At 37.9% G+C, this 27,781-nt stretch overlaps 1 protein-coding gene across 3 annotated transcripts in view; it reads left to right on the top strand.

Annotated features, from left to right (window-relative positions):
* TPR (translocated promoter region, nuclear basket protein) overlaps window positions 1-27,448 on the top strand; it is a 39,675-nt gene extending 12,227 nt beyond the window's left edge. The window contains exons 15-51 of one of the 3 annotated variants that reach the window (XM_074877136.1): window positions 455-618; window positions 1,021-1,160; window positions 1,246-1,394; window positions 1,703-1,865; window positions 2,196-2,330; window positions 3,100-3,240; window positions 3,422-3,590; window positions 4,090-4,256; window positions 5,218-5,370; window positions 6,063-6,179; window positions 7,171-7,374; window positions 7,466-7,650; window positions 8,092-8,239; window positions 8,631-8,768; window positions 9,482-9,613; window positions 9,870-10,000; window positions 10,375-10,585; window positions 10,943-11,089; window positions 11,523-11,721; window positions 12,411-12,616; window positions 13,347-13,408; window positions 14,305-14,513; window positions 14,828-15,100; window positions 15,930-16,078; window positions 16,942-17,025; window positions 17,199-17,399; window positions 18,643-18,774; window positions 19,316-19,406; window positions 19,877-20,061; window positions 20,908-20,976; window positions 22,137-22,228; window positions 22,586-22,692; window positions 23,482-23,577; window positions 23,769-23,925; window positions 25,480-25,598; window positions 26,141-26,239; window positions 27,228-27,448. In XM_074877136.1, coding sequence (XP_074733237.1) covers window positions 455-618; window positions 1,021-1,160; window positions 1,246-1,394; window positions 1,703-1,865; window positions 2,196-2,330; window positions 3,100-3,240; window positions 3,422-3,590; window positions 4,090-4,256; window positions 5,218-5,370; window positions 6,063-6,179; window positions 7,171-7,374; window positions 7,466-7,650; window positions 8,092-8,239; window positions 8,631-8,768; window positions 9,482-9,613; window positions 9,870-10,000; window positions 10,375-10,585; window positions 10,943-11,089; window positions 11,523-11,721; window positions 12,411-12,616; window positions 13,347-13,408; window positions 14,305-14,513; window positions 14,828-15,100; window positions 15,930-16,078; window positions 16,942-17,025; window positions 17,199-17,399; window positions 18,643-18,774; window positions 19,316-19,406; window positions 19,877-20,061; window positions 20,908-20,976; window positions 22,137-22,228; window positions 22,586-22,692; window positions 23,482-23,577; window positions 23,769-23,925; window positions 25,480-25,598; window positions 26,141-26,239; window positions 27,228-27,283 — 5,380 coding nt within the window. In that variant the 3' untranslated portion in view covers window positions 27,284-27,448. Of the gene's footprint in view, window positions 1-454; window positions 619-1,020; window positions 1,161-1,245; window positions 1,395-1,702; window positions 1,866-2,195; window positions 2,331-3,099; window positions 3,241-3,421; window positions 3,591-4,089; window positions 4,257-5,217; window positions 5,371-6,062; window positions 6,180-7,170; window positions 7,375-7,465; window positions 7,651-8,091; window positions 8,240-8,630; window positions 8,769-9,481; window positions 9,614-9,869; window positions 10,001-10,374; window positions 10,586-10,942; window positions 11,090-11,522; window positions 11,722-12,410; window positions 12,617-13,346; window positions 13,409-14,304; window positions 14,514-14,827; window positions 15,101-15,929; window positions 16,079-16,941; window positions 17,026-17,198; window positions 17,400-18,642; window positions 18,775-19,315; window positions 19,407-19,876; window positions 20,062-20,907; window positions 20,977-22,118; window positions 22,229-22,585; window positions 22,693-23,481; window positions 23,578-23,768; window positions 23,926-25,479; window positions 25,599-26,140; window positions 26,240-27,227 lie in introns of all 3 variants that reach the window. The other 2 variants (XM_074877135.1, XM_074877134.1) reach the window with 2 other exon arrangements.
* Window positions 27,449-27,781: the final 333 nt, after the last annotated feature.

Below are 27,781 nucleotides of genomic sequence, written 5' to 3'. Positions count from 1 at the left end.
AGTGAACATGGCTTCACACAACAGAGGTGTTTCTTGAAAAAGAAAGATAAGTTTTCATTCCTGAAGTAGCTGAAGAAGTTTTGATTCCTTCATAGCTGAAGAAAAAATTGAATATGTGCATATCTAATTCACTAGCTGTAAAGCCCATAGATAACGTAATTCTGGATTTAAAGCGCTTAGCCTGATTCTCTGCTCATGCCACTGACTGTTGTTTGAAGTTGTTCACATGAATAGGATTGCCTCAGTTCTGCTCTTCATGGAAGAGGCCTACTTTACTTGTCACAAAATGGCAAGCCCGATCTTCCTGTAAGTTTGCTTAAAAATCTTGGTGGTGCTTAACTTGTCAAAGATGCAATCAATGTGCACGGAAGGTCTTGTGACAAAACGTAAGGGTTGTGTCATCTTGGTACGTCTCGCTGTATATGTTACTGAAAACAACTGTTCTTGTTTTCAGAATTTCTGAGCTTCAGAGTCAGCTTGAGGAAGCTCTCAATGAGCTAGAAAAACTGCGTGAATCGCGTCATCATCAGTTGCAGCTTGTTGAGTCTATAGTGCGTCAGCGTGATATGTTCCGCATATTGTTGGCACAGACCACAGGAGCTATCATTCCTTTGCAAGGTAAGCCTCATGTTTCTGCACCATTGAAAAAGAAAAATTGTCATTTGTTATGAGCTTTCAGCAGTGGTGCTGTAATGGTACTAGTAACTTCTGTTACTCGTATTCAACTTTTACCCTTACTCACTAGAAAACCCATGAATTTGGATTTAGACATGTGATTTTATTTTTACAGTATAGTAACTTGCTACGTAATGACTGATGTGTAGTGGTGACTACGTGTGTTCTGGTAGCATATTGCAGGTATAAAGAATCGTTGCTGAGCAGAGCCCAAGACCTTCCTAGAAATACAGTACCGGTTTTAGTCATATTTCAGTGTGGTTAATGATCTTCTGCTTTGACAAGCATTCATTCAACTGTTTCCTTTAAAATCCCCTTCTTTTTTTTTTTTTTTTTTTTTTTTAGCTTCAGGTATATTACCAGAGGAGATTTCTCTTACATCTACTCCAAAGCGCCCAAGTTTACCTCAGGCCATGTCAACTCCTGCTCCAGTGTCAATGACTGAGTCAGTGGAGACTGTGGAGGCTAAGGCAGCACTTAAGCAGGTATGTTTTTCAATAAATACGGTAGAAAGCTATCACTATTTCTTTTTACTCTTGTAGGCACGTTAATGTCTGTTCTTTGATGTAGTTGCAGGAAGTTTTTGAGAACTATAAAAAAGAAAAGGCGGAGAATGACAAGTTGCTGAATGAACAAAATGAAAAGCTTCAGGAGCAGGTCACAGACTTGAGGTCACAAAATGCAAAGATATCCACACAGCTGGAGTTTGCCTCCAAACGGTAAATCAGCTATTTAAATTCACTGCCTTGTGTGTGTGTTCTCTGTCAGTAGAATCATGTGGACTGGTTGGTATCGTTTGCTCAGGAAGAGTTGCAAGTTAAACATTAATATTGTCTATTCTGTTAAAGATCACAAAGGAAATAGTGAAGGTGGGATCAAGAACATACCTTCTAGTTGAGTGAGCCACATGTGTGCAAACTGACACACAAGAACATGAAACATACACCTGTGTACATACACCTCTTGAAATTATATCCAACAATTTAATGTGGCAAACACATACTTTGCTTTGTTATTCCATGGGAAGTTATGAAATGCTGCAGGATAACGTTGAAGGCTATCGTCGAGAAATAACATCCCTGCATGAAAGAACCCAGAAACTCACAGCAACAACTCAGAAGCAAGAGCAGATAATTAACACTATGACTCAAGACCTGAGGGGAGCTAATGAAAAACTGGCAGTGGCAGAGGTTAGTAATACAGTGTGTTTATACTGCTAGATATTCCAAGTTAGCACAAGAGTTTTTCATATTGAAAGCTGTCAGAACTTGAAAGTGTGGCTTTTTGCGTGCATCAGCTGTTAAATTTGTCAGAGTTTGTGTGCACGTTTATTTGATGCCTACATTTGTCAAACAGTTGTGTTCTTACTGTTCTTGGCTTAATTTGCATGGATTTTAATTTACAATCTATAGCCTTAAATGCTCTTTCAAAATAGCATTAACAGATCATAAAAAATACTGAAATTGCTGGACAGATTTGGGATTGGTAACAAAGTTCTTGGTATTTGCTGTCTTTTAAAGGTGAGAGCAGAAAACTTAAAAAAAGAGAAAGATATCTTAAAGATGTCAGATGTGCGTTTGACTCAGCAACGTGAGTCTTTATTAGTTGAACAAAGAGGACAGAACTTGCTGCTTACTAACTTGCGAACCATTCAGGTATGTGGTATTGTTCTTATGTCCAAGTTTGGTCTGTCTTTCAGAGTTTTCAGTAAATACCCATGGGAATCAAATAAAACAGTCATGAGATGGGTGGATTTTTTTTTTTTTTGTTACAAATTGACACTGAACATAAAATGTTTGAGCAACTTCTTTAAGCAAGTTTTTTATTCCTATCCTAAATTATGATATTCTGTTATTTACCTGGGCAAAGCCCTGAGAATTTTGAGTTGATGAGAAGGGTTTTCACAATAAAATGAAAACAAAACACATGAAATAAAGTGAAAAGAAAAAAATCTGTTGATTTTTATGATAGCAAAATATACCAGAGCCTGCCTTGGTAGTTTATTTTCCTATTGTTTTAAGGTATATTTACTTTTATTTTTTATGTCTTCTGTTGGAAGGTATATTGATTCTAGAGTATAAATATTTAAGGTTGCACGTTTTATCATGTGACTGAATTCTGTTTTCGTAGTAGAACTTCTGTGATTTTTTTTTTTTAATGCCTGGAATTAGACTGCATGGATAATAGATTTTCTTCTAATAAAACTTATTGTATCAATATTAAATCTTTCAAAACTAAGTCAAAACGTTGTAAGTGCTACTTTGCATAATTTTCTGTATCTACCTGTTATTGCTTGCTCCCTGCAGTAATAATTTTGTGTATGGAGGAAGTGTTGTGACAATTTTGTTTGAAGTGCTGCAGTAATTCAGAAGGAAATTATTGAAGTGTATTGTAAGCATAGTGTATTGGGCTCTTTTTTATCAGGGAATACTGGAGAGGTCCGAGACAGAAACGAAGCAACGACTCAATAATCAGATAGAAAAGCTAGAGCGTGAGATATCTCAGCTGAAGAAGAAACTAGAAAGCGAGGTGGAACAAAGACATTCCCTTACCAAAAATCAAGAGGTAAGTATAACTATAAATATGCTAAACATGTTTTATACGTGTTTAATAAAGCCACAGTGGCATGACTTCCACCAACTTATAGTGTATCGTTTTTCATACGTGAAATTTATAAACATACAAACATATTTGGTCTTTGTGCCATTTGTGAATAATTACAAGTTTAAGAACCTTGTGTTTTCAGGTTCATATCCTGGATCTTAAGAGGCAACTCGAGACTGAGACAAACCGTCACATTAACACGAAGGAGCTTTTAAAGAATGCCCAGAAAGAAACTGCCATGTTGAAACAGCAGCTTAACAACACGGAGGCTCAGCTAGCATCTCAATCATCTCAGAGGGTTCCAGGGAAAGGTAAGATGTTTTTCTACATTGCATTTCTCTTTATGTTAAATATTGCTGTTTGAAGAATGGTAAAATTCGTAATAACTTATCATTAGGAGGACAGTACACAAAATAATACATAATAAACCTCTTCATGATTACAATCACATATTTGAACAAATGATAACCAGGATGATTTGTTAAAGTAAAATGAATGTCCAAGCAGTCTTTGACAAAGGATAAAAATAAAGCAAAACTTACTAAAAGGTACCTTTTATTTTTATTTGAAGGAACTTAAGTCTATTAGGTTGCTTATTTTTAAATAGCCAGCTTTTTTTGTCTGATTCAACAATGTTTATTGTAAGCTGCTATTTTGGTTAGGGCTGACAATTTTATTTAGGGAAGCTTTGTGAGGGTGATTGTTTTTCCATGTTGTTATCCTAAGAAGACTTCAGTTTTCAACAGAACAGTTGTTTAAAAAACTGAATTAAACCTCATTAATGTTAATGAATGTGTTCTAATATTATAGGTCAGCCTAGTACAAATGAAGATGTGGATGATCTTGTAAGTCGACTAAGACAAGCTGACGAACAAGTTAATGACCTGAGAGAAAGACTCAAGACTAGTTCTAGTAATGTGGAACAGTACAGGGCCATGGTTCTTAGTCTAGAGGAATCCCTTAATAAGGAAAAACAAGTAAGTAGTAACCATTGTGTATTAGAGCAAAATGACAAACAAAGTGAAAGATTTTTTCTTTGTACTACAGGACAGTCCGTAGGATTATGGGAGGAATTACAAAAAAACTAAAGTTACTTTAGAAGGCATTGGAATGTACTGAGTATGAATATGTAAGACCATATTTTAGACAACTTTATTAAAAACATTTATGGAAATACTAAATGTTTTTGCAGCGTATTTTTAAAATGTTGAATAGTAAATTTGACTCAAAGCTGCATTCTGCTAATGTCCTCCTTCAAAAGAGGGGAATTGACTTTTAAAAACTCTTCCTTATAACCCTGTGATCAATGATGAAAAATATTAATTAGCTGTCAATCAAAAGCGGTTAATTTCACGCCTTCTGCATCAGTAAGGTCTTCAGTGATGCAAAAGAACACTCTGTATGTGTTAGCTTAAGAATGACCTTCTGATCTGTAATACACTCCACCATGTTACTAGCGAATGAAGCCTGTTCTTCCAAGCTGCTCAGCATATCAAAATAAAATAGATGGGGGAAACAGAATTCTCATTTTCTACTGAAGTAACAGCATCAGTAGACGATGGAGTGCTCTTTGTCCAGTACCCAAGTTACCTGTCTGTGTTCTGTTACTGTAAAAACTTCATCGTGGCTTGATATGCTTTAACAATATTGCAGATTCTAGTGCATAAAAAAAGATATGCTGGCTACTACACTTTAGAGTGCTGTCACCTAAAACTTTTCTTAGGTGTACTTCATGAGGTATTGCAGCTTTGAAGGGAAAAAAAAAAAAAAAGAAAAAAAATCAACACTATTTGTGATTCTCCATATTTTCAATGTTGTTGTTCTAAATGAGATGCTGAGAATACCTATTTTGACTTAAGTTAATAAAATACTGGTTTCACATGAGAATACCATATTTAAAGGAAAAAAATTGATCTGTTATGATGGATTTTAATGAAGGTGACGGAGGAAGTTCGTGCAACAGTTGAAGCTCGTCTGAAGGAGTCTTCAGAGTATCAGGCACAGCTAGAAAAAAAGCTGATGGAGTCAGAGAAAGAAAAGCAAGAGCTACAAGAGGAGAAACGTAAAGCTGTGGAGAATATGGAACAACAGGTATGCACTGAATGCCCCCCCTTAAACTCCCTTGTAGACAGTCCACAGAATGCGTTTTTACAGAATTCCCTAAACTTGTTGGTTTTCACAGTATAGTAGTGTCCATAACTAAATCTTTTAAGATGTACAAAAGGCTAACTAAATTTGTGAGAGGTTTCCAAGCATGAATAGTACATTAACCTTATCACTTTGTTAGGGTGATCGTGCATGTAAAGCTGTTACTGTCTTCCTGAACTTTGAGCAGAGTTTGCAGAAAAACATGAGAAAAGCCTTTGAGAAAGGTTTCAGAAAACCTTTTTGGAACATGAGCCAAAACCAAAGTTGTAGCATGCATGTCTCTTAAAACTGGAGTGTTCTATGCCCTTGTTTGTCTGTTTTATATTTGGGCTCTTATTGGGGTTGAAAGAAGCAAGATGACTGCAACAGGAACTACTGCAGGCCCAACTCTGAATGAACAGTAATATATTTTTACCAGGAAAGAGCTCTACGTCAATAAATCAAAATATTGGAAGTATTTCTCTTTAGGTTAAAATTAGTATTTAAAAATAGCCACCCTTCAGTTCTACTATTCATGACTGTCTACATTCAAAGCCTTGCTGTGTTCAATACTCTGTAAAATCCTTGGCCATTTAGTCTTGGGTTTGTTCTTGTTTTGTTTTTTTTGTTGTTTCCCCCCTCCCCCATCACTGTAGCTGTCAGAACTAAAGAAGAGTCTGTCAACCGTGCAATCAGAAGTTCAGGAAGCTCTTCAGAGAGCCAGCACAGCTCTGAATAATGAACAACAAGCCAGACGTGACTGCCAGGAACAAGTATGTTTGTAGTATTTGCCTACTTTAGCCAGAGGTAGTAAACTCAACATTAGTTTTTCATTGTTTTCCAGTTGAACTCCAAACTTTTTTAAAGGTAGTTGAGTCTCTCCAGAGACTCATGGAGGCAAGAAAAGTGCTCTGTTTTGTGAACAGCTGCTTATGTAATGCTGCATTTTTCTACCTGATCAAGCATTGCAGTAATATCAACTAAACTGACTTTGAATATAAAGTTGTGCTACAAGCACAGTTTGTGTCACATTTAAGAAAACAACAGAAGATGCAATGGATTACTGTTTCTAAGGTCTGTTTCGTTATGTAAAAAAAATGATTGGAGAATGTAATTAATTGTTTTTAATGAATTACTATCTCAATCTAAGAGGGGATCAAAAAAGAAAACTCTCGCAACCAGACAGCGGGGAAAATACCTTTCTAACTCGAAGCATAGTTGTCTTTTAAAACTGTGGGGTAGTATGGTATTTTTGTTACCAACCATTTTTAAAGGGAATCTCCTTTTCTGCAGGAGAGAATTCCAGCAACACTGATCAGTGTAAAAGATGTAGAAAAACTTTGGCTGTTGCTTAATCCAACCCAAAACTTAAAAGATGGCCATTTCCATTTTTTTTCAGCTAATCCTATGACCATAGTCTGTCCTTAGCTTTTTAACCTCATCCAGTGGATGTCCATAGACTAATACCTCCCTCTTATCCATGCAGAACCTACAGCAAGAGGTTTGACTGTAGAGTCTCTGACAATAGAGAGTGTGTCCTCCTGCTAGCCACTCAAAGAAAATTATTTAAAATTCTATTTTTTCTTAAAGGGAGTTGTTCTGAGCTTATCCATTTTTTTGTACTTGAGAATGACAGTGGTTTTGGCCAGTGGTTTTCTTTTTGTTTAGTGGTTATGGATTTTGTCTAGAATTTGAGAATCTCTTTGTACACCTCAAATATATAACATGGAAGGTAACAATCTATTTTTTATATTTTTTCTGCAGGCAAAGATGGCTTCTGAAGCTCAGAATAAATATGAACGGGAATTAATGCTTCATGCTGCCGATGTTGAAGCATTACAGGCTATTAAAGACCAAGTTGCCAAGAATGCAGCGGTAAGGCAGCAGCTAGAGGATGCTGCTCAGAAAGCTGAGTCTGAATTGTTAGAGTGCAGAGCCTCCTGGGAAGAGAGAGAGAGAATGATGAAGGTATGATTGTTTTTTATGGTTTCAGTGGGTTTTTTTCAGTTAACAGAAATTCAGCAACAGAATTCACAGCCATTGAACAATTTTGTTGTAGGATGAAGCTTCAAAACTTGCATCCCGCTGTGAAGATTTGGAAAAACAAAATCGATTATTACATGAACAGCTGGAAAGTCTGAGTGATAAGATGGTGACTTCTATGAAGGAAGCCATACCAACTGCAGTGAATGTTTCTCTTAATGAGGAAGGCAAATCCCAGGAACAAATCTTAGAAATTCTTAGGTAAATCTAGCTCTCGGCTCCTTCTCTCAGTGGTTATAAAGTAGTTGCCAAATTAAATTGTTCTGTATTTATATTTGAAGGATAACGTATAAAATTTAAGCACTTTTTTGCTAAGTAAGATGTGGTTATGCTACCTCAGTAACTAATAGAGGAGATTTCTTTCTAGTCCTAGTAAAAAACTGTGGGTCAATTATGACAACAAGCTAAATTGGATTTTAGCAAATTTGATTGGTAAGAAAGTTTCATAGAGGTGATTTTTTTCTCATTGTGGTTTTTAGGGGTTTTTTGTAAATTTTCAATAATTTTTATCTAGGATTTTCTTTTGGTCTTTCTGAACTGATTTCTATACTTAGTAGACCTTCAGATGTAAGATGCTTCAACTTAAAATGCTTTGTCTTGCATTTTCATTGACATGACGTGTGGTTCATTTTCTTACTGCAGATTTATACGTCGAGAAAAGGAGATTGCAGAAACTAGATTCGAAGTGGCCCAGGTGGAGAGTTTGCGTTACCGTCAGAGAGTGGAGCACCTGGAGAGGGAACTCCAGGAACTGCAGGACAGTCTCAATGCTGAGAGGGAGAAGGTGCAGGTATGGTTGGATATTACTGGTTATGATTTCAATAAGTAGAGAGGGCTGTTCTCTATGTTCTACTCTTTGTCTTTGCTGCCTGTGCCCAAAAATGAAGTTTTGGAAGAGTCGGGAGCCTGTAAACTGATGTTGCTATATAGCCAAATAGAGGACCTTGTTCTGAGTCCCGTGAAGCAGTGTGGCAATTCCAAAATCACATAAATAGGAAAAATAAAGATAATTTATCTCAATTTTTTTCCCATCTCCCATTTCTTAAGTGATACTTGGTTTGAATGTACATGTGAGATAATGAATGCCATGATAGCTCTCCAAGATGGTGTTATGCCAGATCCAGGTAAGTATATATGCATGTGCAAGCAAAACAAATGACCGAGTTAAATCTTTTTAAAAGGTAACAGCAAAAACCATTGCACAGCATGAAGAATTAATGAAAAAAACTGAGACCATGAACGTACTGATAGAAACCAACAAGATGCTAAGAGAAGAGAAGGAGAGGCTAGAACAAGAGCTACAACAAATTCAAGCAAAGGTTAGTACTGAGGTTCATGTAAATTTTTCAGATATTCAAGCTGGTGAGTTAGTGTTTGGATATACCATTGCAAATTACAATAAATACATGATTTAGATTGTGATTATTCCTTTACATCATACAAATGAGGAAACCTTCCATTTAGAGTTTTAGAAGACATTAGTCCACCTAGCACACTGAAGAGTTTAAAGTTCAGTTTTCTTTAAATGAAACTGAAAATCAGCATTTATCCTTGGTTAGAGGTATACCAGTAACAAGGATATTATCAGCGGATAAGTGAAAAATGGCACAGGAATACATATAAAGCTCACAACAGCTTTATTAAGACTTTAAAAGGGAAATACTGCCTCTTCCCATTCTACACAGCAGTTACTTTAATGGAATCCAGTGCAGTGTTGCTTGGCTTCTAACATGTAATGAGTAATCTGTTTCCTGTACCAAAGTAGAAAGAGTGAGAATCTAAGATTGTGAAGTCGTACGTATATTTTTTTCTCTCTCTATAGGATCATCCTTTGCTCTTGCTCCTCATCCTTCTCCCTGCCCCCAGCTGGCACTGAAAGGCAGAGATTTGGAAAAGAAGCTATATCGTGACTTGAGGGTGTTGATCTTGCTCTCTCTGTCCCTCTTTCTATTGTTGTTCAAGGCCTACTGTACTCTATTTCCTTCAGTCTCATAAGATCCAGAGCATTTAATCCCCAATTGTGTTTCTTCAGGTACGCAAGCTTGAGGCAGACATTCTACCTTTACAAGAGTCTAATGCTGAACTGAGTGAGAAAAGTGGAATGTTGCAGGCGGAGAAAAAGCTGTTGGAAGAAGATGTTAAACGCTGGAAAGCCCGGACTCAGGTGGGGGATGCATGTTTTGAAAGAAGATGATGGGGGATGGGAACAGCTAAAAAAAGTTCTAAGTTTTCTTAAAACAGCTACAAACTAAGAATGTATTTGAATTATAAAGCATTGTTTATGCAGCTTCAGAATAGGCTATTATAATTCATAAGCATTCCAAATCAAAACGCAAAAGCAGTACTCTAATTCAGAGAGACTTTCAGGGTATAACTGTATAATCATCTTATGAAAATGCAAACTTTTCTCAACCTTTCAGCATTTATTGAGTCAACAGAAGGACACTGATCTCGAAGAGTATCGGAAGCTGCTTTCAGAGAAGGAGGCAAACACAAAGCGTATACAACAAATGAGCGAAGAAACAGGCAGGCTTAAAGCAGAAATAGCCAGGTGTGGTATAAGTCAATTAGTAAAGAGTTTTTTGCAAAGCGAAATATTTTAAATAAAGCTGTATCTGGAAGTGTAATTTCTCAAGTGTCTACATGTTAACTATGAAACCTTTGGTATTCTTACTGTAGCTTAATAATATGCAGGTAAAATGAAGTCAGAATTGTTTTGGAAACTGTCATTTAGCTGAACTTACTCTACACAAATGTGTTGTAGAGTAATTTGTATTCTACAAATAGTCATTTCTACTGCAAAATCCTAGGAAACATAATTCACTGCAGATAATGCCTGTGATATTACATAAATGAGCAAAATTGAAATGTACTGATTATTTCAGACATCTCATTTGCATCTTCCTCTAATCTCTTGTTATTTAGAACTACTGCATCCTTGACTACAAGCCAGAATCTTGTTCAGAGCCTGAAGGATGAAGTAACTAAAATAAGAACAGAAAAGGATACTTTGCAGAAAGAGCTAGATGCTAAAGTGGCTGACATTCAGGAAAAAGTGAAAACTATAACACAGGTCAAGAAAATTGGGCGCAGATACAAGACTCAGTATGAGGAGCTAAAAGCACAACATGATAAGGTAGATTTTCTTTGCAAACAAAGAAGAAGCATGTTAAAAAAATATGTTTTCACTTAGTCATGTATTATCTAGCTAATGATCTTCAATTTCCCTTAGTATAATACTGTATGAATACTTACCTGTGAAAAGCAGAAAATTACGTCGTTTATTCTGTTGTCAGCACAAACTGCCACAAAACATGAACTGCATATCACTTCATGTTTTGCAGTATTCTTAACAGAACTTTAATGTTTATTAGAATTCCTGGGTTTTGCCCAAAACTTTTTAAACGATCAATTTACATGCAAAAGCAACTTGTGAAAGTAATGACATTCTAATTGGATAGTACCCTTTAGCTTAATACTGCTTATATTTCAGATGGTTGCCGAAGCATCAACTCAGTCTTTTGTAGAACAACAAGAAGAGCAAGTTTCTGTCCAGGAAGTACAAGAGCTGAAAGAGGCTCTCAGTCAAGCTGAAGTGAAGACGAAGACTTTGGAAACTCAGGTTGAAAGTTTGCAAAAGGTAAGAACAGAGTGAATAAGGTAAAAACAATGAACAATTTCATAGTACTGTGTTCTACTGCAATCTTAAATGTGTAATTGAAGAATGTGAGGGTGTTTTTCTGTGTGTGTCTCTGTGTGCACATGTATGCACAGGAATATGTGAAGTGACCTATTTGTGCCTCTACCATGTTGGGAGAGAGGGACCTTAAACCTGGTTTAAATCCTGTGTCTAGTGTGTCTCACATTGTTTCTTGGAATAAATAAGTGAGAAAGAGAATGCTATTGTCTCAACTATTGCATTCAGAGGACTGGACTCCTCTATTACTGATTAGAAGCCTTTTAACCTTAATACAGTGGCCAGCTAATACTAAGTCCTCAGAGCCTGTTAGGCTATATATTTGCTAAAGTAGCTGGTTGTGGCCAATAGCTTCAATCTCTCTTTCTCTCTCTAGACTATAGCAGAAAAGGAAACTGAAGTTAGAAATCTTCAGGAGCAGATAACACAGCTACAGTCAGAACTTGCTCGTTTTCATCAAGATTTGCAAGAGAAGACTACACAGGAAGAACAGCTCAGGCAACAGATCACTGAGAAAGAAGAGAAAACTAGGAAGACGTTGCTTGCAGCCAAGCAGAAAATTGCACAGTTAGCTGGTACAGTAATATTTTTTTTTTCTATCCTTAAGGTGTTGTCTTGTGTTTGGGTGTTTGACTATTCCTATGGGAAAGCATTTAGACAGGATGCTTGGGAAAATATGGCCTGCTTCATATTTTACTTAAAAGTTTGTTCTAGATTAGACGTTACAGGTATTGTTCTAAAACTTAAATTTTAATTCCTTAAGGAGATAATAAAAGTATATAACTAGCTGTACACTGCAGGTAGAAAAAGTTTTGCTTAGTTTTGGCCAGCCAATGTGATAACTCCCATTTTTTTATCCTTCTTTTGATTGGAGCAGACTGACCCTACTAACAACTTGGGTAATTGCCCCCTTCCCTCATGCCTTCCCTAAGTGTACAGGTGGAAAACATACTGCCACCTCTATTTTTAATGAATATTGAGAGGAATGATGGTGTAAGAGCTTGCTGAAAGCATCTTGTTCTTTTGTGACTATTTATATATATATTTATTATATATTTTTATATCTTTATTTTTATTTAATTGGAATTAAATGGAAAAATGGCATGTGAAAGTTAAAATTACTTTTAAGAGCTCCTTTGATAGCTTAACGTTTTTAAGATTTCAAAATCCTTACTAACCTATTAAAATAGCCATGTATTCAGTATGCAGAGACTTAGTAGGCAGCTTTACAGTGGCAAGACTGAATTCTTTCCTATTCAATTAGGTACAAAAGAACAGCTAACAAAAGAAAATGAAGAGTGGAAGCAAAAGAGCAGCTCATTAGAAGAGCAGAAGACTGAATTGGAGGTGCGGATGAGTGCACTCAAATCACAGTATGAGGGTCGAATCTGCCGTCTGGAAAGAGAGCTTAGAGAGCATCAAGAGCGACACCACGAACAGAGAGATGAGCCACCAGAGTCTACAAACAAGGTACAAAATCCTTTTAGCTAACTCTGTGAGAGGGAGCAAACAGCTTGCATGTCTCCTGGCTGAATGAGAACAGCAGCTGTCTGTACAGGCATCATTCTCCAGCTTGGTTTTGTTTTGTGTGTACAGTAGTTAATACTCGACTACTTTACATGAAGGTGTTTTCCCTAAACGTCCTAAATAGCAGATGAAAATTCTGGTCATAGGACTCCTACACTTTAAAAAAAGAAAGAAAATTTTAAAAAATCAATGATCCCAACAAACTGTGTGCTATTCAGGTTCCACTGTCTCCTGGTTTTGGAAATATACAAGTAGGCTTTAGTAAGGATTCAGAAATTAATTTAAAACTTCTTTCCTGCCGCAGTCAGAATCCCCAGTGCTAACAAGCATACAGTTATATCGTTCACTGTGAATTAGCCAACAAGCTGTTTGCACTCTGCTCTCTATTTTTGTGTTTTTATCCATGCATTCAGTGTAATGAGTTCTAGCTGCTATTGTCTCAACAGTTTCAGGAAACAGCTGAGAAATTGCTGAATTGGTTTACATCCTTGGTATGACTGGTATGATTTGTTTTGGAGAATTTGCAATAGTCATGGAGTCTGATTAGGTATGCTAGCAAATATGTTAGAGAAGTGATTATTAGTAAAGAGATCTGTCTGCCGAAGTATTTTACCAAATTACTTGCTCTGTTTCATATTTACATGGCATGATACTTCTTTTTCTTACTTAACAGGTCCCAGAACAGCAGAGGCAAATCTCACTCAAGTCTACGCCAGCTTCAGGTGAAAGAGGAATGTAAGTTGAAGGATTTGGTGTTTTTTGGTTTTGTCTTTATCTAGCTGCTGCTCTTCTTAGTAAAACACTGGCTTTTCACAATTTTTCTTAAGTCACTTTGAAGATACTGATTGACATAATATGTTCCTCCTGTTTTCTCAACTACATTTAATCAATAAAGCTTTTAAGCTGTTAAATTGTCATGTTAACCACCAGGACCATGGTATCTGGGAAACATAAAAGATTTTTTTTAAACATTTTCAGACTTCAAGATTCTTGAAGCTGTAGAGTTTTGATTGTTACCTTTAACTTTTTTGGTCTGGGGGGAGATCTTCCTTGTGTAAGAATCTCAAACATGACAAACAGACTAAATAGATGGTAACTCTGACAACAGATAGAGCTTAGTCATTTGACTATTTTAATATTTGGCTATTTAATGTTACTAAGTTTAGGTAACAAACCCCCTTTCAGTTTTTATGATGGCGTCCTTCTGAAAGCAAGGCTTTCAAAAATGCCTCTTAAAATTTGGCTGATCCTTGTCTCAACTAAGAGATGGTGTCACTCTGTACTGAGTGAATCAGTTTTAATGTAAGATGATTATTTGCTGTAGTAAAGACTCAGCACAGCTAATAGTGCGAGCTACGCACTGCTGCTTTTGATCTGCTTACTGATTTCTAGTTGATTACCTTTGAAGAAACCTGTCAGACCTCTAAGCTGGACAGAATGCTACTGATGACATAGTGGGTCTGTCTAACTATAAACAGATTTTGGAAGACAATTCATTATGCCCTTGTCAGACTTTTAAATTTTAAACCTTTAAAAATTAGTATTTCTGGCTGTGATAATATAATTGCATTTGGTATTTTTAAAATCTGCTTTCTGCACTCCCATGATGAAACCAATATCCTGTTTTTTAGTGCTAGCACTTCAGATCCACCAACAGCAAATATTAAACCAACTCCTGTTGTGTCAACTCCGAGTAAAGTGACTGCTGCTGCAATAGCTGGGAATAAGTCTACTCCAAGAGCCAGTATCCGTCCAATGGTTACTCCTGCTACGGTCACCAATCCTACCACTACTCCAACAGCCACAGTTATGCCTACAACACAGGTGGAGACTCAGGAAGGTGAGCATTTTAGTATAGTATAAGGATCTACAGTAACCATAAATGCTACCTTTGCCTTGAAATTTCGGTAATTATTAGTTTGAAAGTACCTCAGATAGTTTTATTGTCCCAGCATCTCTTTCAATATTACACTTTTATGTCCACTTCTATTGCAACAAAGTTCATGATTCCTCAACTGAAGATGGGTGTAAGCAATGTTAACTCAATCTGCAAAACATTGAATCTTATGCTTATTTAGGGCATTCTGAAATGGAGGATGTGAACTGTACTAGATAATATGAAGACAGTTGAATGTGCTACTGTTTGCCTTTCAGCTATGCAATCAGAAGGACCTGTGGAGCATGTTCCAGTCTTTGGAAGCACTAGTGGGTCTGTGCGTTCCACCAGTCCTAATGTTCAGACATCTCTCTCTCAGCCCATCTTGACTGTTCAGCAGCAGACACAAGCGACTGCGTTTGTGCAGCCCACTCAGCAAAGTCATCCTCAGATTGAGCCTGCTAATCAGGAGCCATCCCCTACCATTGTAGAAGTTGTACAGAGCTCTCAAATAGAGAGGCCTTCCACTTCTACGGCAGTGTTTGGCACAGGTTGGTTTTATTTTATAGGCCTACCTTTTTGAATAGTTCCTTTTAAGTAGCTCGGATTGGACCTTTGTCAAACCAGGCCTAACTTCAGTGAAAGAATTTGCTCCTTTTGGGTTTTTTTCCTCCCTTTAGTTTATTGCACATTTCACAAACTTCTGAGGTTAGGCTTCTTTCCTGAACCTTCAGAAATGGTACCTCTGAAATGCTGTTGGCACTGCATTCCTTAAAGTACAAAATAAAAACTCACTGTTTGTTTATCTATTCAGAGCAGCATTGGGGTTTAATACATTAAACCTAGCTGCCTCTGTTTCCGTGGTACTGTTGGAGCAATGTTAATTTTAGGAGTCATATCTAAACTACTTAAGCTGGAATATGAAATAGAGAGAAGAACTCTAAAGCTACTCGGTGTGATACACAGTTGCACATCTCTTTGCCCTACATAGTGTAGATTTTAGTGTAGAAAGTTTATTCCCCAAAATACACTTTTGTAAACTACTTTTTTTTTTTGTTTGTTTCCCAGCTGATAACTCTGTTAAACATTTAGGTGTACTTTTCAGAAGCAAAGATGTTGGAAAAAATATTTTAGTTGTACCCTGAAGCTTACATTTGGGGTCAGTTAGGTTGTGAATATAGGTCCAAGAGCATAAGACTTGTAACAAAAGGGGCTGATGTTTTCATGTCCTAGGAAATGACACAAGGTGATTCTATCTAATTCTATTTGTTATCGGTCAATGAAGAAAAAGAGGTGATCTTCCAGAGTAAAATACCAAACCTTTCGATTTTCTGTTTTGTACATTTGTTGTTCTGAAAATAACTGAGAGGCTCTTTTAAGTTTCAGCTACCCCAAGTTCTTCACTGTCTAAACGTCCACGAGAGGAAGAGGAGGATAACACTGTGGAAAACTCAGACCAAATTTCAGAGGAAACAGTGGATGTACCTCTTCCAAAGAAACTGAAAAGCATACAGAGAGTTGGACCTGAGGTTTGCAAGACCATAAAATGCTACTACTTAATCTGTCCCTTTGGAAGATTTTAATGGGAAGAGCAAGTGTATTACTTCAGAGCAAGCCAGTTAATTCTTAATGTGCCTTTTTAATCTTTTCAGGGAGGAAGCGGTTATGTTTGGGTATTGTAAAAGGCCGAGGTTATATCAGTTGCAATGAATGATGCAAATCTTAGTGAACCTTAGGATGGAAGAGAGGGGGCCATATCCTAGCATTGAGGAGGAAGAAGTTAAACACTTTTCAATGTGGTCTGGAAAGTCATTATCTACAGTTATTGGAATAACATACAGTGTACTTGGGGAGATGCCAGGGAAGCAAAGATTAATTCCATGGAAAAGCATACAGGAGATGCATGTGAAATATTGCTGTGAGGGAATTGGGATGTCCTGCAACGATGAATGAACTTGAGACGGAACTTGCAGCAGGCAACTTACAAATAATGTTAAGGAAGTCAAAGATGTTTTGTTAACTCTGTATGAGAGGGATGTTGCATAACAGAAACGAGCAAGATTGTGTAAGAAAGTTATCACATAATTAGCTGAGAGGATGGAGGTGAAATGGGAAACCTTGAGGGTTCTTTTTTGGTCCTGAAAAGATTTAGACACACTGAGGTCTAGTGGACTAGAATGGGGAAATTGTATTTCTCCAGGACGGAGAAATGGGGTGCTAGATAAAAGCAGAGCTAAGAAATAATAGCGAAAGGGGAACAAAATGTTTCCCATAAAGATTTGTGGGAAAAGATAATTTTTTTAAAAAGGTAAAAAAAATCTCAAACACGTTAAAGAACCAAACTTTAGGGCTAATGATGTGTTTTAAGCAAGAAAAATATGTGTTCTTTCAGGAGGAAGTGACAGCAGAAGAGAGCACTGATGGTGAGGTAGAAACTCAAACATACAATCAAGACTCACAAGACTCAATTGGAGAAGTAAGCATATTTGTAAAGAAAAAAATCTTCATATCAGCAGAAATAGCTTGCTTTCCCCTCCCCCTTAGAGAAGCTCTCAGAAATACAACGGACGCTTTGCTGAAGAACATTTTAAGAATGGCATATGCTGCGTTTCATTTTGTTTATTCTGATAATTCTTTTATCTTTTACAGGGTGTTACACAGGGAGAGTACACACCCATGGAGGATAGTGAAGAAACTTCCCAGTCTATCCCAATAGATCTTGGACCTCTTCAGTCAGATCAGCAAAATACTACTTCATCCCAGGATGGTCAATCCAAGAGAGATGATGTCATTGTAATTGATAGTGATGATGAAGATGATGATGACGAAGAAAATGAAGGCGAACAGGAAGTATGTATATCATGGAATTACTTTATGAACTACTTTATTATTTTGTTCTGCTCACTCAGGACTAATTTAATCAAAATATTTTTGACTGTGTAAATAGTCTGTATTTATGTAGCCTGAACTTCTGGTGTTTTAAAGACACTTGCTAATTCAGCTTGATTTTTTTTTAAGTCATAAAATTCCACAGTGCCTCTAGATTATCTCTGACTACTGAACATACAAGGGTGGCTTCTGTGAGGAGAGGCTGGGGGCTACCCCGTGCCAGACACAGCCTGTTCCAGCTGGCTCCACAGTGGCCCCTCTGCAAGACACAGCTGAGCCTGTGAGCTGGTGAAAACGTAGATAAAAAAGGGCAAAATGCCACATGCTAAGGAAAAGGGGGGGAAAAATAAATGTGAGAAACAATCCTGCGAACAGCAAGGTCAGAGAATGAGGGGAAGAAGGCATTGGAGCAGATACTCCTTGTAGCCCATGGAAGAGACCACAGTACAGCCTGTGGAGAGGAGGGTGTTCCCTGAAGGAAGCTGTGGCCTGTGGAGGAGTCGGCTCTGCTGCCAGGAGCTGTGGCCCGTGGAGAGGAGCCAGTGCAGGAGCAGGTTTATCCTGCTGGACGGCAGCTCTTCAGTGGGAAGCACCCACTGCTGGGGTAGTTCTTGAGGGACTGCAGTCTGAGGAGAGGACCCCTGCATCAGGGGGAAAAGTGTGAGGAGGAAGGAGTAGCTGAGAGAAACTGTTACAGACTGACCACAACCCCGCATTCTTTGTGCTCTCTGTCCTGCTTGGGGTGGAAGAGGAGGAAGAGCAGTTGGGAACGGGGGAGTGAAGTTGAGCCTGGGAAAAAAAAGGGGGTGGGGGGAAGGTGTTCTAGTTTTTGTCTTTGTTTCTCACCAGCCAACTCTTAATTGACAACAAATTGAATTAATTTTCCCTGAGTGCCCGTAATGGTAATTGGTAAGTGATGGGGTTGCTGCCTCATCTTGACTCTCAAGCTTTTCCTTCTTATTTTCTACCCTTGTCATATTGAAGAGGGAGTGAGGAAGTGGCTGGGTGGGTGTCTGGCAGCCAGCCAAGGTTAACCTACCACAGCAATCAAAAAATACACACCTGCACTCTGTGGTAATAAATGATGACCATCTTTGGAAGGAGATCCACAGACAGAGGTGGTCTGTGTACCGCTTCAAGATTTGGAATTATTTTGCTACCCTTTCTGCACTTCCTTAAGGCTTTTTTTATGGTCTTATCGTAGGACTATGAGGATGAGGAAGAGGAAGACGAGGATGATGATGAAGACACAGGGATGGGAGATGAAGGTGATGACAGTAATGAAGGAACTGGTAGTGCTGATGGTAATGATGGATATGAAGCAGATGATGCTGAGGTGAGATTTGTACCTTTTTTCATAGCTGTTAAATTTCTTGGAATAAATAGGTGGTGTAATGCATCTGCACAGACTTGAATACTTAAAAGAGAAAAATCTTAAAATTAATTCATCCCAGAAAATTGAGGCTGCTAGTAGGTGATAGTAATTTCTGTTATAACTGGTGTTTTCACAAGAAAAAACAACTTTGAATGTTTAAGAGGGCTGAATGAAAATGCAAAGTACAGGAGCCAGCAACAAATACTGTCGTTGCAAAGCTAGTAAGGCAGTTTCTTCAAAAGCTGGATATTTCATTGTCTGTTGTTAATGATGATGGCTACACTGCTCACGTCTGTGTATGTACAGATATGCAGAACTTCTGGAATTTCATACAGTGGTATACATTTACCTGATTTTGTAGATAGTTACAGAAATAGTTAAAGATTTTCATATATTTGATTTTGTTTACTTTCTGAATATTTTAGTTCTGCTTTTATATTTGCTTTCCAGCCTGTAAGTTGTTTAGTGCTAAGTCATATTATGTTTATGTGGTGTGTTTTAGGGTGCTGATGGTACAGATCCTGGGACAGAAACTGAGGAAAGCATGGGAGGAGGTGAAAGCAACCAGAGGGCAGCAGATTCTCAAAACAGTGGTATGGTTATTCCGTTTCTTTAAAGTCTGTGTCTGTAAAGGGGGAAAATGGAGAAGCTGTCTTGCATGTGTTGAAATAGGCACTTAAAAGTAAGAATATAAGGTGAAATGCTGAAGACCATTTTAACCTGAAATGTGGATTCTTCTGATGTGTTCTTTGCTGGATTTATTCTACATCCCTTTGAAAACCCTGCAAGCTCTGGTTGCTGTGGAAACTGCTGTTGATGGCTGAGTAGATTAATCTTTCTAAATCAGCACTTGAATAATCAATAGTTTGTTTTGGTGCTGGTGTTGACGTAGCTGGCACAAGTCCTCTTTTAAGTGGTTTAGATAACAGTACTGAGCTGTTCCCACTCTTGCAAGGGTAAAAATGTCTTTGTTAATGTGGTAGCAGTAAGAAGACTTACCTTTATGTTTTCAACTCAGTTTGGAGGGCATAGGTTTACTCCTCTATACTTCTGTATGTTTTAGGAGAAGGGAGTACAAGTGCTGCGGAGTCCACTTTTCCTCATGAAAGTTCAAGAGAACAGCAGCCATCGTCTGCCTCGGAGAGACAGGGCCCTCGGCCCCCACAGTCACCACGCAGACCGCCACATCCACTGCCCCCACGACTGACTATCCATGCTCCTCCTCAAGAACTGGGTCCCCCAGTACAGGTATAAACTACCTCTAGTGGGTCAGAAGACTTTTAAAAGATTACTCTATGATTTCTTCTAAATAAAACCTAAGTACTCTGCCTGTTGTAAAAATAGATGACATCTATTCAGCATCCTTAAAACGGTAGCTGAGCAAAATTACTTAACGTGTCTTGTCCTGCAGATTATGGCTGGACAGGGAACACTAAAAGCAGTAAGGCACTCATGCTGGATTTGTGTCTTGAAATTATTATACCAGTGTTGTTTCAGTCAGTGACTGCTGATATTTCCACTACAAAATCTGTTCTTGAGCAGGTAGCTCAGACCCGTTGGCAGGGGTTTTTACTAGCCTCTGCCCCAGTGCAGACTGGGCAAAGGAATGTTGCTGTTCATTTTCTAAGTTAAGCCTTTCACAGTCAGTGCCCGACCCACGATTATGCTTTGACATAGGACCTACAGATTTTTTAACTGAAAACGTCACAATGTGAATTTTGTAAAAATATCCTGACTGAAATTACCCTTTACCATTAACTTTTTGTGAGGCTTGGGGCCACAATATTTCTGTGTTCAAGTTTTCTGTCCTCAGTAGAAAGTTGAGTAAAATAGCAATGTCACTTACCCAGAATTTAAATCTACATGATTCTCTTTCATAGTTTAGACCAGGCAGCAGACAGGAGATGTGGAGTAGCTGCTGCTGTGGGCTATTCTTTAAGAGGGTATGATGCTATACTGAGCAGTGTTGTACACTGACATATAATTGTTACGCTTACTCATTTAGCCACTATCCTTGGCTCTGACTGAACAATTGTATGTTATTAGAATTCCAGGAAAGCATTCACACCACTCCATTTTTTCTTTACTATAAAGAGAATCCAGATGACTCGAAGACAGTCGGTGGGGCGTGGACTTCAGCTAACTCCTGGTATAGGTGGGATGGTAAGTATATGAAAGTTTACTAGTAAAAACCTGCATTGAGGGAACATTCGTAACTCTTAGGCTTTGTTTTTTAAAGAAGCCTAGCTACTGACTTCAGGGGTGGGATGGCTTCTGTAATCTTGCAGAAAGTATCTTAGTCCTGTTAATTTCTGTATTAATGGAAGGCAAATACTAGAAAGCTCCCAGGAAGCTAAAGGTCTTCAAAGGAGGTTGAATTCCTTTTGTCTAAGGCAGTTTTAATTACTTGTTTTTAGAATCAGTCTCTTAAAGTTGATATGTTACTGGAAAAAATAATAAAATGTTTTCAGCCTCATCCTAAAGGAACAAGGCTGATTTATGCTTTCTGTCTGTCTCCTTCAGCTAATTCTGAACCCTTTATTCAACTTCAACTGTATTTGACAGAACGAATGCAAATTCAGTGAGGGAGGGGAGAGAGACTGACTGACTAAAAAAGTATCTTTTCTGAGATCAAAGGCATCAGCTCAGATTTTTTGATTCTGCTTGGCTTGCATGTAGCTGTCATTCAATTTCTGCTTGGAAGTGGCCTCAGTACCTAACTGGTTTTTGCCTGGACAGTAACTGAGCACATGGGAGGGACCTTATGGGTACTTTGGAGAGAAAGTTTTAAAAGATACGGGAGGAAGACAAAGAGATGAAGAGAATGCCTTGTGAAGGGTGAGGGAAGAGGGAGCTGAGGTTTCTGGCGTTGGAGGCAATGCAGGAACGAAAAACACAAGTCTACAGGGAACAGATGATTTGATTCACACTGTGAAAAATCCCATATGCTAGGTACCTTACAGCAATCCAGGTTAAGACAGATGATTCATATCTATTTATGAATGAGTCACCCTGAGATTCCTTTGTAGTCAACAGGGAGATATGGCATGTTGATGGTAGCATGGCTTCATGGAATAGATGTCTAAAAATCCTTTAAAAGATGGGTGCCCTGCAGGTGTATGGGGTTTATTTTTGTTTGGTTGCCTGTAAGGATGATCTGTATAACTAACTAAGATTTAGATGTCTGAAATTAATTTTGTTAGAGCTAAATCCGTCTTTGTTTTGCTGGACTACATAAGAAAAGCAAACCGACCTTTAACTCGGCTTGATAGAAACTAGAAATACATTGTAGGCTCTCATATCAGTCTCTTTTTTTCCAGCAGCAGCACTTCTTTGATGATGAGGACAGAACAGTTCCAAGCACACCAACTCTTGTAGTTCCACATCGTACAGATGGGTTTGCAGAAGCCATTCAGTAAGTAGATGTAAAGAGGGGGAAAAAAGGCATCTATTTCTTTCTATTTTTCAGTGGAATGAAAATAAATTCAAATGAAATGAACTTGTGACTGGAGTAACGTGCCAAAATGCACCAAGTAATATGATAAATGACTGCATCTATAAATAAGTAATCATTGTTTGAATTGTGTATCATAAAACTTACTAGAAAATTAGGAGGCAGATAATCGCCAGTGTATTGTAATTGAGTGATTTAAGAAGAGATTAAGCAAAGAAAATAGGTTCTTCTATTTAATTTCTTCCCTGCTACACCCCCCCCACCCCCCGCCTGATCATTGGAAAAATTGCAGAATTCCTGAAATTTTTATTTTGATAGTTCCCCCCAGGTAGCTGGAGTTCCCAGATTCAGATTTGGACCCCCTGAAGATATGCCACAAACTAGCTCAAGTCACTCAGATCTTGGTCAACTTGCATCACAAGGAGGTAAACCATTTCTGTACTTCCTTTTCCGTGGTTGCTAGAGTGAAAAACAAATAACGCAGTCAATAAAATGCAATTCTACTTTGGGTACTTGTTGAAGTGTGGAAACCTGCAACTCTGAAGTAGTTGTCAGCAGAGAGAGACTAACAAAGTAAAAAGGTGTTTCCCCTCAAGCTGCTACATTTCTACTTGTAATATGTTTTAGAAAGGAGAATGCTTCTGTGGGTAGGAACAACAGGCTTGTGAACCAGAGAAGCTAAAATTTTATGTAGGACAAATTGCCTGCTGGGCAGAAGGTAACTCACGTAAGGAGAAATGAAATATTGAATGAACAGCTTTTAACTTGCATTTTACAGTTGATTGTAGCTTTCCTGTAGTAAAGCCATAGGGCAAAACAGCAAATGCAAAGAAATCTTTGGGGTATGTCCTTACCTGCTAAGAGATGGCCAGACAATTTGGCTGTATAGTCTTTGTTGTTGTCCTGAATCAGTCCCTGTCCCCTGCATCCCTGGCAGCATGGAACAGTACGCTGGCCGTTGAAGAAAGCTCACAGTGAAATAATGGCATAAGAAGAGGATGAAAGTAAAGCAAGTAGTAGTATTTTCATCAAGGTTTTGCCTTTTAATAAATTATAATTAGCTCTGACAGTAGGTTGAAACAACTTAAAATAACAAAAATCTCCATATTTAAGCACTAATTGCTGGATTTCATCAAGCGTACAGAGGGAAGACAGCAGTTAATCTGGTTTTTAACTGGCTATTTTAATCATCACTGAAACTTCCTGTGTTGCAGGTTTAGGAATGTATGAAACCCCACTATTCCTTGCTCATGAGGAAGAATCAGGTGGTCGTAGCGTTCCCACAACACCATTACAAGTAGCAGCACCAGGTAAGTGGCAAGAACTTTGCAAGCTGCAAACCTTGACTTCCCAGAAAAGTTAGATTATTGTTGGTTTAGGGCTTATTGATACATCAGGAGTATTCCAGTAACCCTTTCCCCGACCTACCTAAGATTTCCACAGATTTTCTGTAGGAAATTTAAACTAACTGGATGTTTATTAAACTACCTTTCCTATACAGTGACAGTTTTTACCGAAAGTGCTTCGGCGGACGCTTCAGAGCACGCTTCGCAGTCTGTTCCAATGGTTACCACATCGACTGGCAATCTGTCCACCACGGCCGAGCCTGGAGCCGGTGACGACGGGGATGAAGTTTTTGCAGAGGCAGAATCTGAAGGGTAAACTCTGACTTGTTTGGTTGGCTAAGACTTGATGTCATGTTAGTTTTAATGATCTGTTTTCATCCAAGTGTGCCTGTGATTCCTTTTCAATTTAACCTGTTCTGGCAGGAAGGACGGTTCAAACAGGAGCTAGTAGTTTTGTGAACTAGTACAATCTGACCTTTTTGTCTAAACCCAAAGATTTTCTTCTGATTTAACATACCTAATATAGAAGTCACCAAAAAGAAAAATACTTCTTTGTTTTTCAGTGTGCAGAGGGCAATATAGTAGTCAAATACTGATGATAAAGGCCCCAGTTTGAAGGACTGGGGTTTGTAGAATAAACACTAAAGCATTCCTGTTTGTTACTAAAGAAAATCACTCCTCGTTACAAAGCCAGCATATATAATGAGGTCAGTCAGTTAAGACAGTGCAAGTACAAAAGATGTAGCACAAGGGAAGGGGATAAGCAGTTCTTAAGAATTTGATAGACAAATGATTTCGTCTTCCACTTTGCAAATGCAATTTTTAATATTTATAATAATTATTATATTTTGATCTGTATTATGATCAAATACATTACAAATCTAAAAGGGATAGGTTATCATTTAATGCTGTATTTTACTTTTGATTTTTTTGGTTGCAGAATAATAAAAGATGTGTAGTTCACAGTTTACTTAAACTTCTATCTACTGATTGCAGGAGCTAGGAGATTTGGTCATAAGAAAATGAAATGTAACTGCTGCAAGTTTAATATGCCACACAGTTTTCTTGATGCAGCACTAACTTGGGCTGCAATAGTCTGCCTATGAGTAGATAGAACATAGGATGGGTATTCTAATATTAAGGTCTCGTATTTGTTTCTTACATCTAATCTTTAGTGAATTGGAAGTATATCCATAGAGGAACTAAGTGGTTCATAGGACAATCTGTAGTTCGGAACAGGCTTTCATAGCAGAGCAAGTCAATCTGGTGCTAGTAGAGAACAGATATTTCCCACAGTTTATGACTTTTAGTTATCATCCTCTAACAAGTCGCATATACTAATTAAGGTAAGTAAAATGTATACCAAAAAGTGAGCTGCATTTAAACTAAATTGAATGTTTAATATTTTTCCAGCCTTATAATGCTTTTTGTCTTTTGAAGACAGAGTCCACATAACTTAGGTGTTGCACCAGTGAGTGATCTTTAGACATAACTGGTCAGTGTGGTCCCTCCAGTTCATTCTTCCCCTGTCTAAACATACACACCACCATCATGTTGGGTTTTTTGTAGTTACCGTTACTACATAGCTTTGTGACCTTCTCTGACAGACAATTAGCATGTTGAATATGCATCTGGAGTTGGGCTGTATATCAAGGAAATTGCATTGTTATTTTTCTAAAAACCAGATAAATCTCTCATGATTGGGGCAGGGGGGGCACAACAAAACAGAATAAAACCAGTGAGAATTTCTGGGGAAAGGCATTTGCATACGAATCTTTCTGCTCCAGGATGATGGGGTTTTGTCTGACCTTTTTGAAACTATGTGAATACACTTACCTGTTTTTCCTCCCCCTCCTTGTCTTGTAGAATTACTTCAGAAGCAGGCCTAGAAATTGATAGCCAGCAAGAAGAAGAATCTGTTCAGGCATCTGATGAGTCAGATCTTCCTTCAACTAGTCAAGATCCTCCTTCTAGTTCATCTGCAGGTATGGGTTAATTGCTGAAACCAGTTGTTTCTTACCATTTCATTAAGTGTGAGAACTTTTTGGACCGGCATTGTGTGCTGCTGGTAGTCAAGATACACAAAATCTTAAGATGGAACTCTTAGAGTAAGATCACGTTTTGATGCCTATGGTCTTAATGGCAAACAATTTTTACTTGGACTGCAGTAGACTGTAGTAAGAATAATGCTTCAAGGAGCAAAAGTTACTGATATTTTGGTGATTCTACCCACTGTTATGTTTGATGTCAGATTTTAAAATATTTTTTCATTCAATTAAATTGTCAAAGAACAGTAAGTTAAACCACTGTTGAGTTACCAATTTACCACCTAGCACAGGTGATGAAAGAAGACCCAAACTTACGTGTTTCGAGGCTTTTATTTATTTCACAGAAGTTGTCAATGAAATAAGGATGCACCTTCATTTTAAAGTAAATTCAAGAGCATAATGCGTATCAAATCATGTAAATATTAGCAGTGAGAAACTACTAGACACAGACACTTTCTTGAATTACCACTCCTTCACAGACACAAGCAGTAACCAGCCTAAGCCATTTCGACGCGTCAGACTTCAGCCACCAACATTGAGAACTGGTGTTCGTGGTCGTCAGTTCAACAGACAGAGGGGTAAGTGTTCGTGGTTGCTCAAATTCAGGCTTTTTCAAAGAAGTTTTTAGTACTTTCTTTGCTGTGGGGACCATATATGAAGTACTACTTTATATGCCTGTGTTTGCTTGTAAGACATTGAGTAATACAGCATCCCTGCTCTAGCTTTCAATGTGTTGCCCTAAAAGCTCTCCAGTTTTGTTTCAGTATGTTAGTCTGAGCGTTTCCTAGATAGGCAAACTCTCTTCTTAGGCAGCACACGGTTCTCACCATGGAGAGAAAGTACATGGCAGTAGATCTTCAACTTCACAAAGTTTTAAAAGAAGATTTTAAAAAATAATGTTAGGATAAAGTTTAGAAATCTTTGGTTTTAACATTACATAGCAGTTTCCCGTTTGGTACATTAAGGGTTCCAGTTGTTATATTACTGTGTCTTACACTGAGTTTAAAAAAGCCAACAAAAAAAGTTTGTGGAAGCATTACAGATTTTTATAATGCAATATAGAGTTAAATCACAACAATAAACTATTGTTTGCAACTTCTGTGTTAAGAAAAATCCTTAGATGAGTTGTATTCAGTTTGGCATTACTCTTAACACTGTAGAAGACTTGATACTAGCATTGAAATATAGGTATCTGGTATTTTAGAGAAAAAAAAGGGAGGAGGTGGGCCTAGGTTATTTTTTCTTTCTAGTCTATCACCATGTCTTTAATAACAAGAGAGGGTCTAACTGATTCTAGATATGGTAAGAATGCTATGCTTGTTCTTTGCGCACAGGGCCTGAAATAAAATCCCAAGTGAACACCCTTTTTAAGTGACAGAAGGGCGATGTGCCCATATCACTGGGCTCTAGGGGAGGGAGGGAGGGGCACCTTGAATTTTATCAGAAAGGATGTGCTCCACTGCACAGCGATTCCTTACAGAAGGATGAAGTATCACATGTACCAATGGTTGATTAAAAGGGGGGAAAGGATTTATATTAATGCATTTGTTTTCTTTCCCAACACAGGTGTAACTCATGCAATGGGAGGCAGAGGAGGCCTGAACAGAGGAAATATTAGTTAAAGGATCTGTAAAGGAATTACAGCTGTGTATACAAAAGTGCCAGTTTGCCTGTGGTTGCTTTAGTGTAATGAAGCCAGAGCTTAAAGCAGCATTTTATACTTAGGTTTGTGTGCACACATTTCAATGTCTTTATTAATAAAATTAGACAAAATGTCAACATTCAAATGGCATCTTTTTTTTAAAATCCTTTGCTGTGCATCACTTGCTAGGACAGTTGTACCAGTCTTTGGATACAGTCTTTCCTGTGAGAGCCGTCACAGGTCTTGCTATTCTTTTGCCAATGTCCAAACTGTAGTACCGATCTGAAATGAAGATTTATGTCACAATTAAATTCCAGAAACTACATGGAAAGGATCTTGAAGTTAAAACCTTCCTTTTAATTTCATTTAGGCATGAATAACAGATTTTTCATTCCACAGTAAATATATGGAGTTGAGAGGGTATAACAATTAATTTTTGTCTTCAACTTTATTTTTTACATGTCCTTCGTTGTGTTTA

Source organism: Strix uralensis, chromosome 8 (assembly GCF_047716275.1).
Source record: "Strix uralensis isolate ZFMK-TIS-50842 chromosome 8, bStrUra1, whole genome shotgun sequence".
Taxonomy (NCBI): Eukaryota; Metazoa; Chordata; class Aves; order Strigiformes; family Strigidae; genus Strix; species Strix uralensis.
Note: the sequence above shows the minus strand (reverse complement) of the source record. Positions and strands in the feature narration are given on the sequence as shown.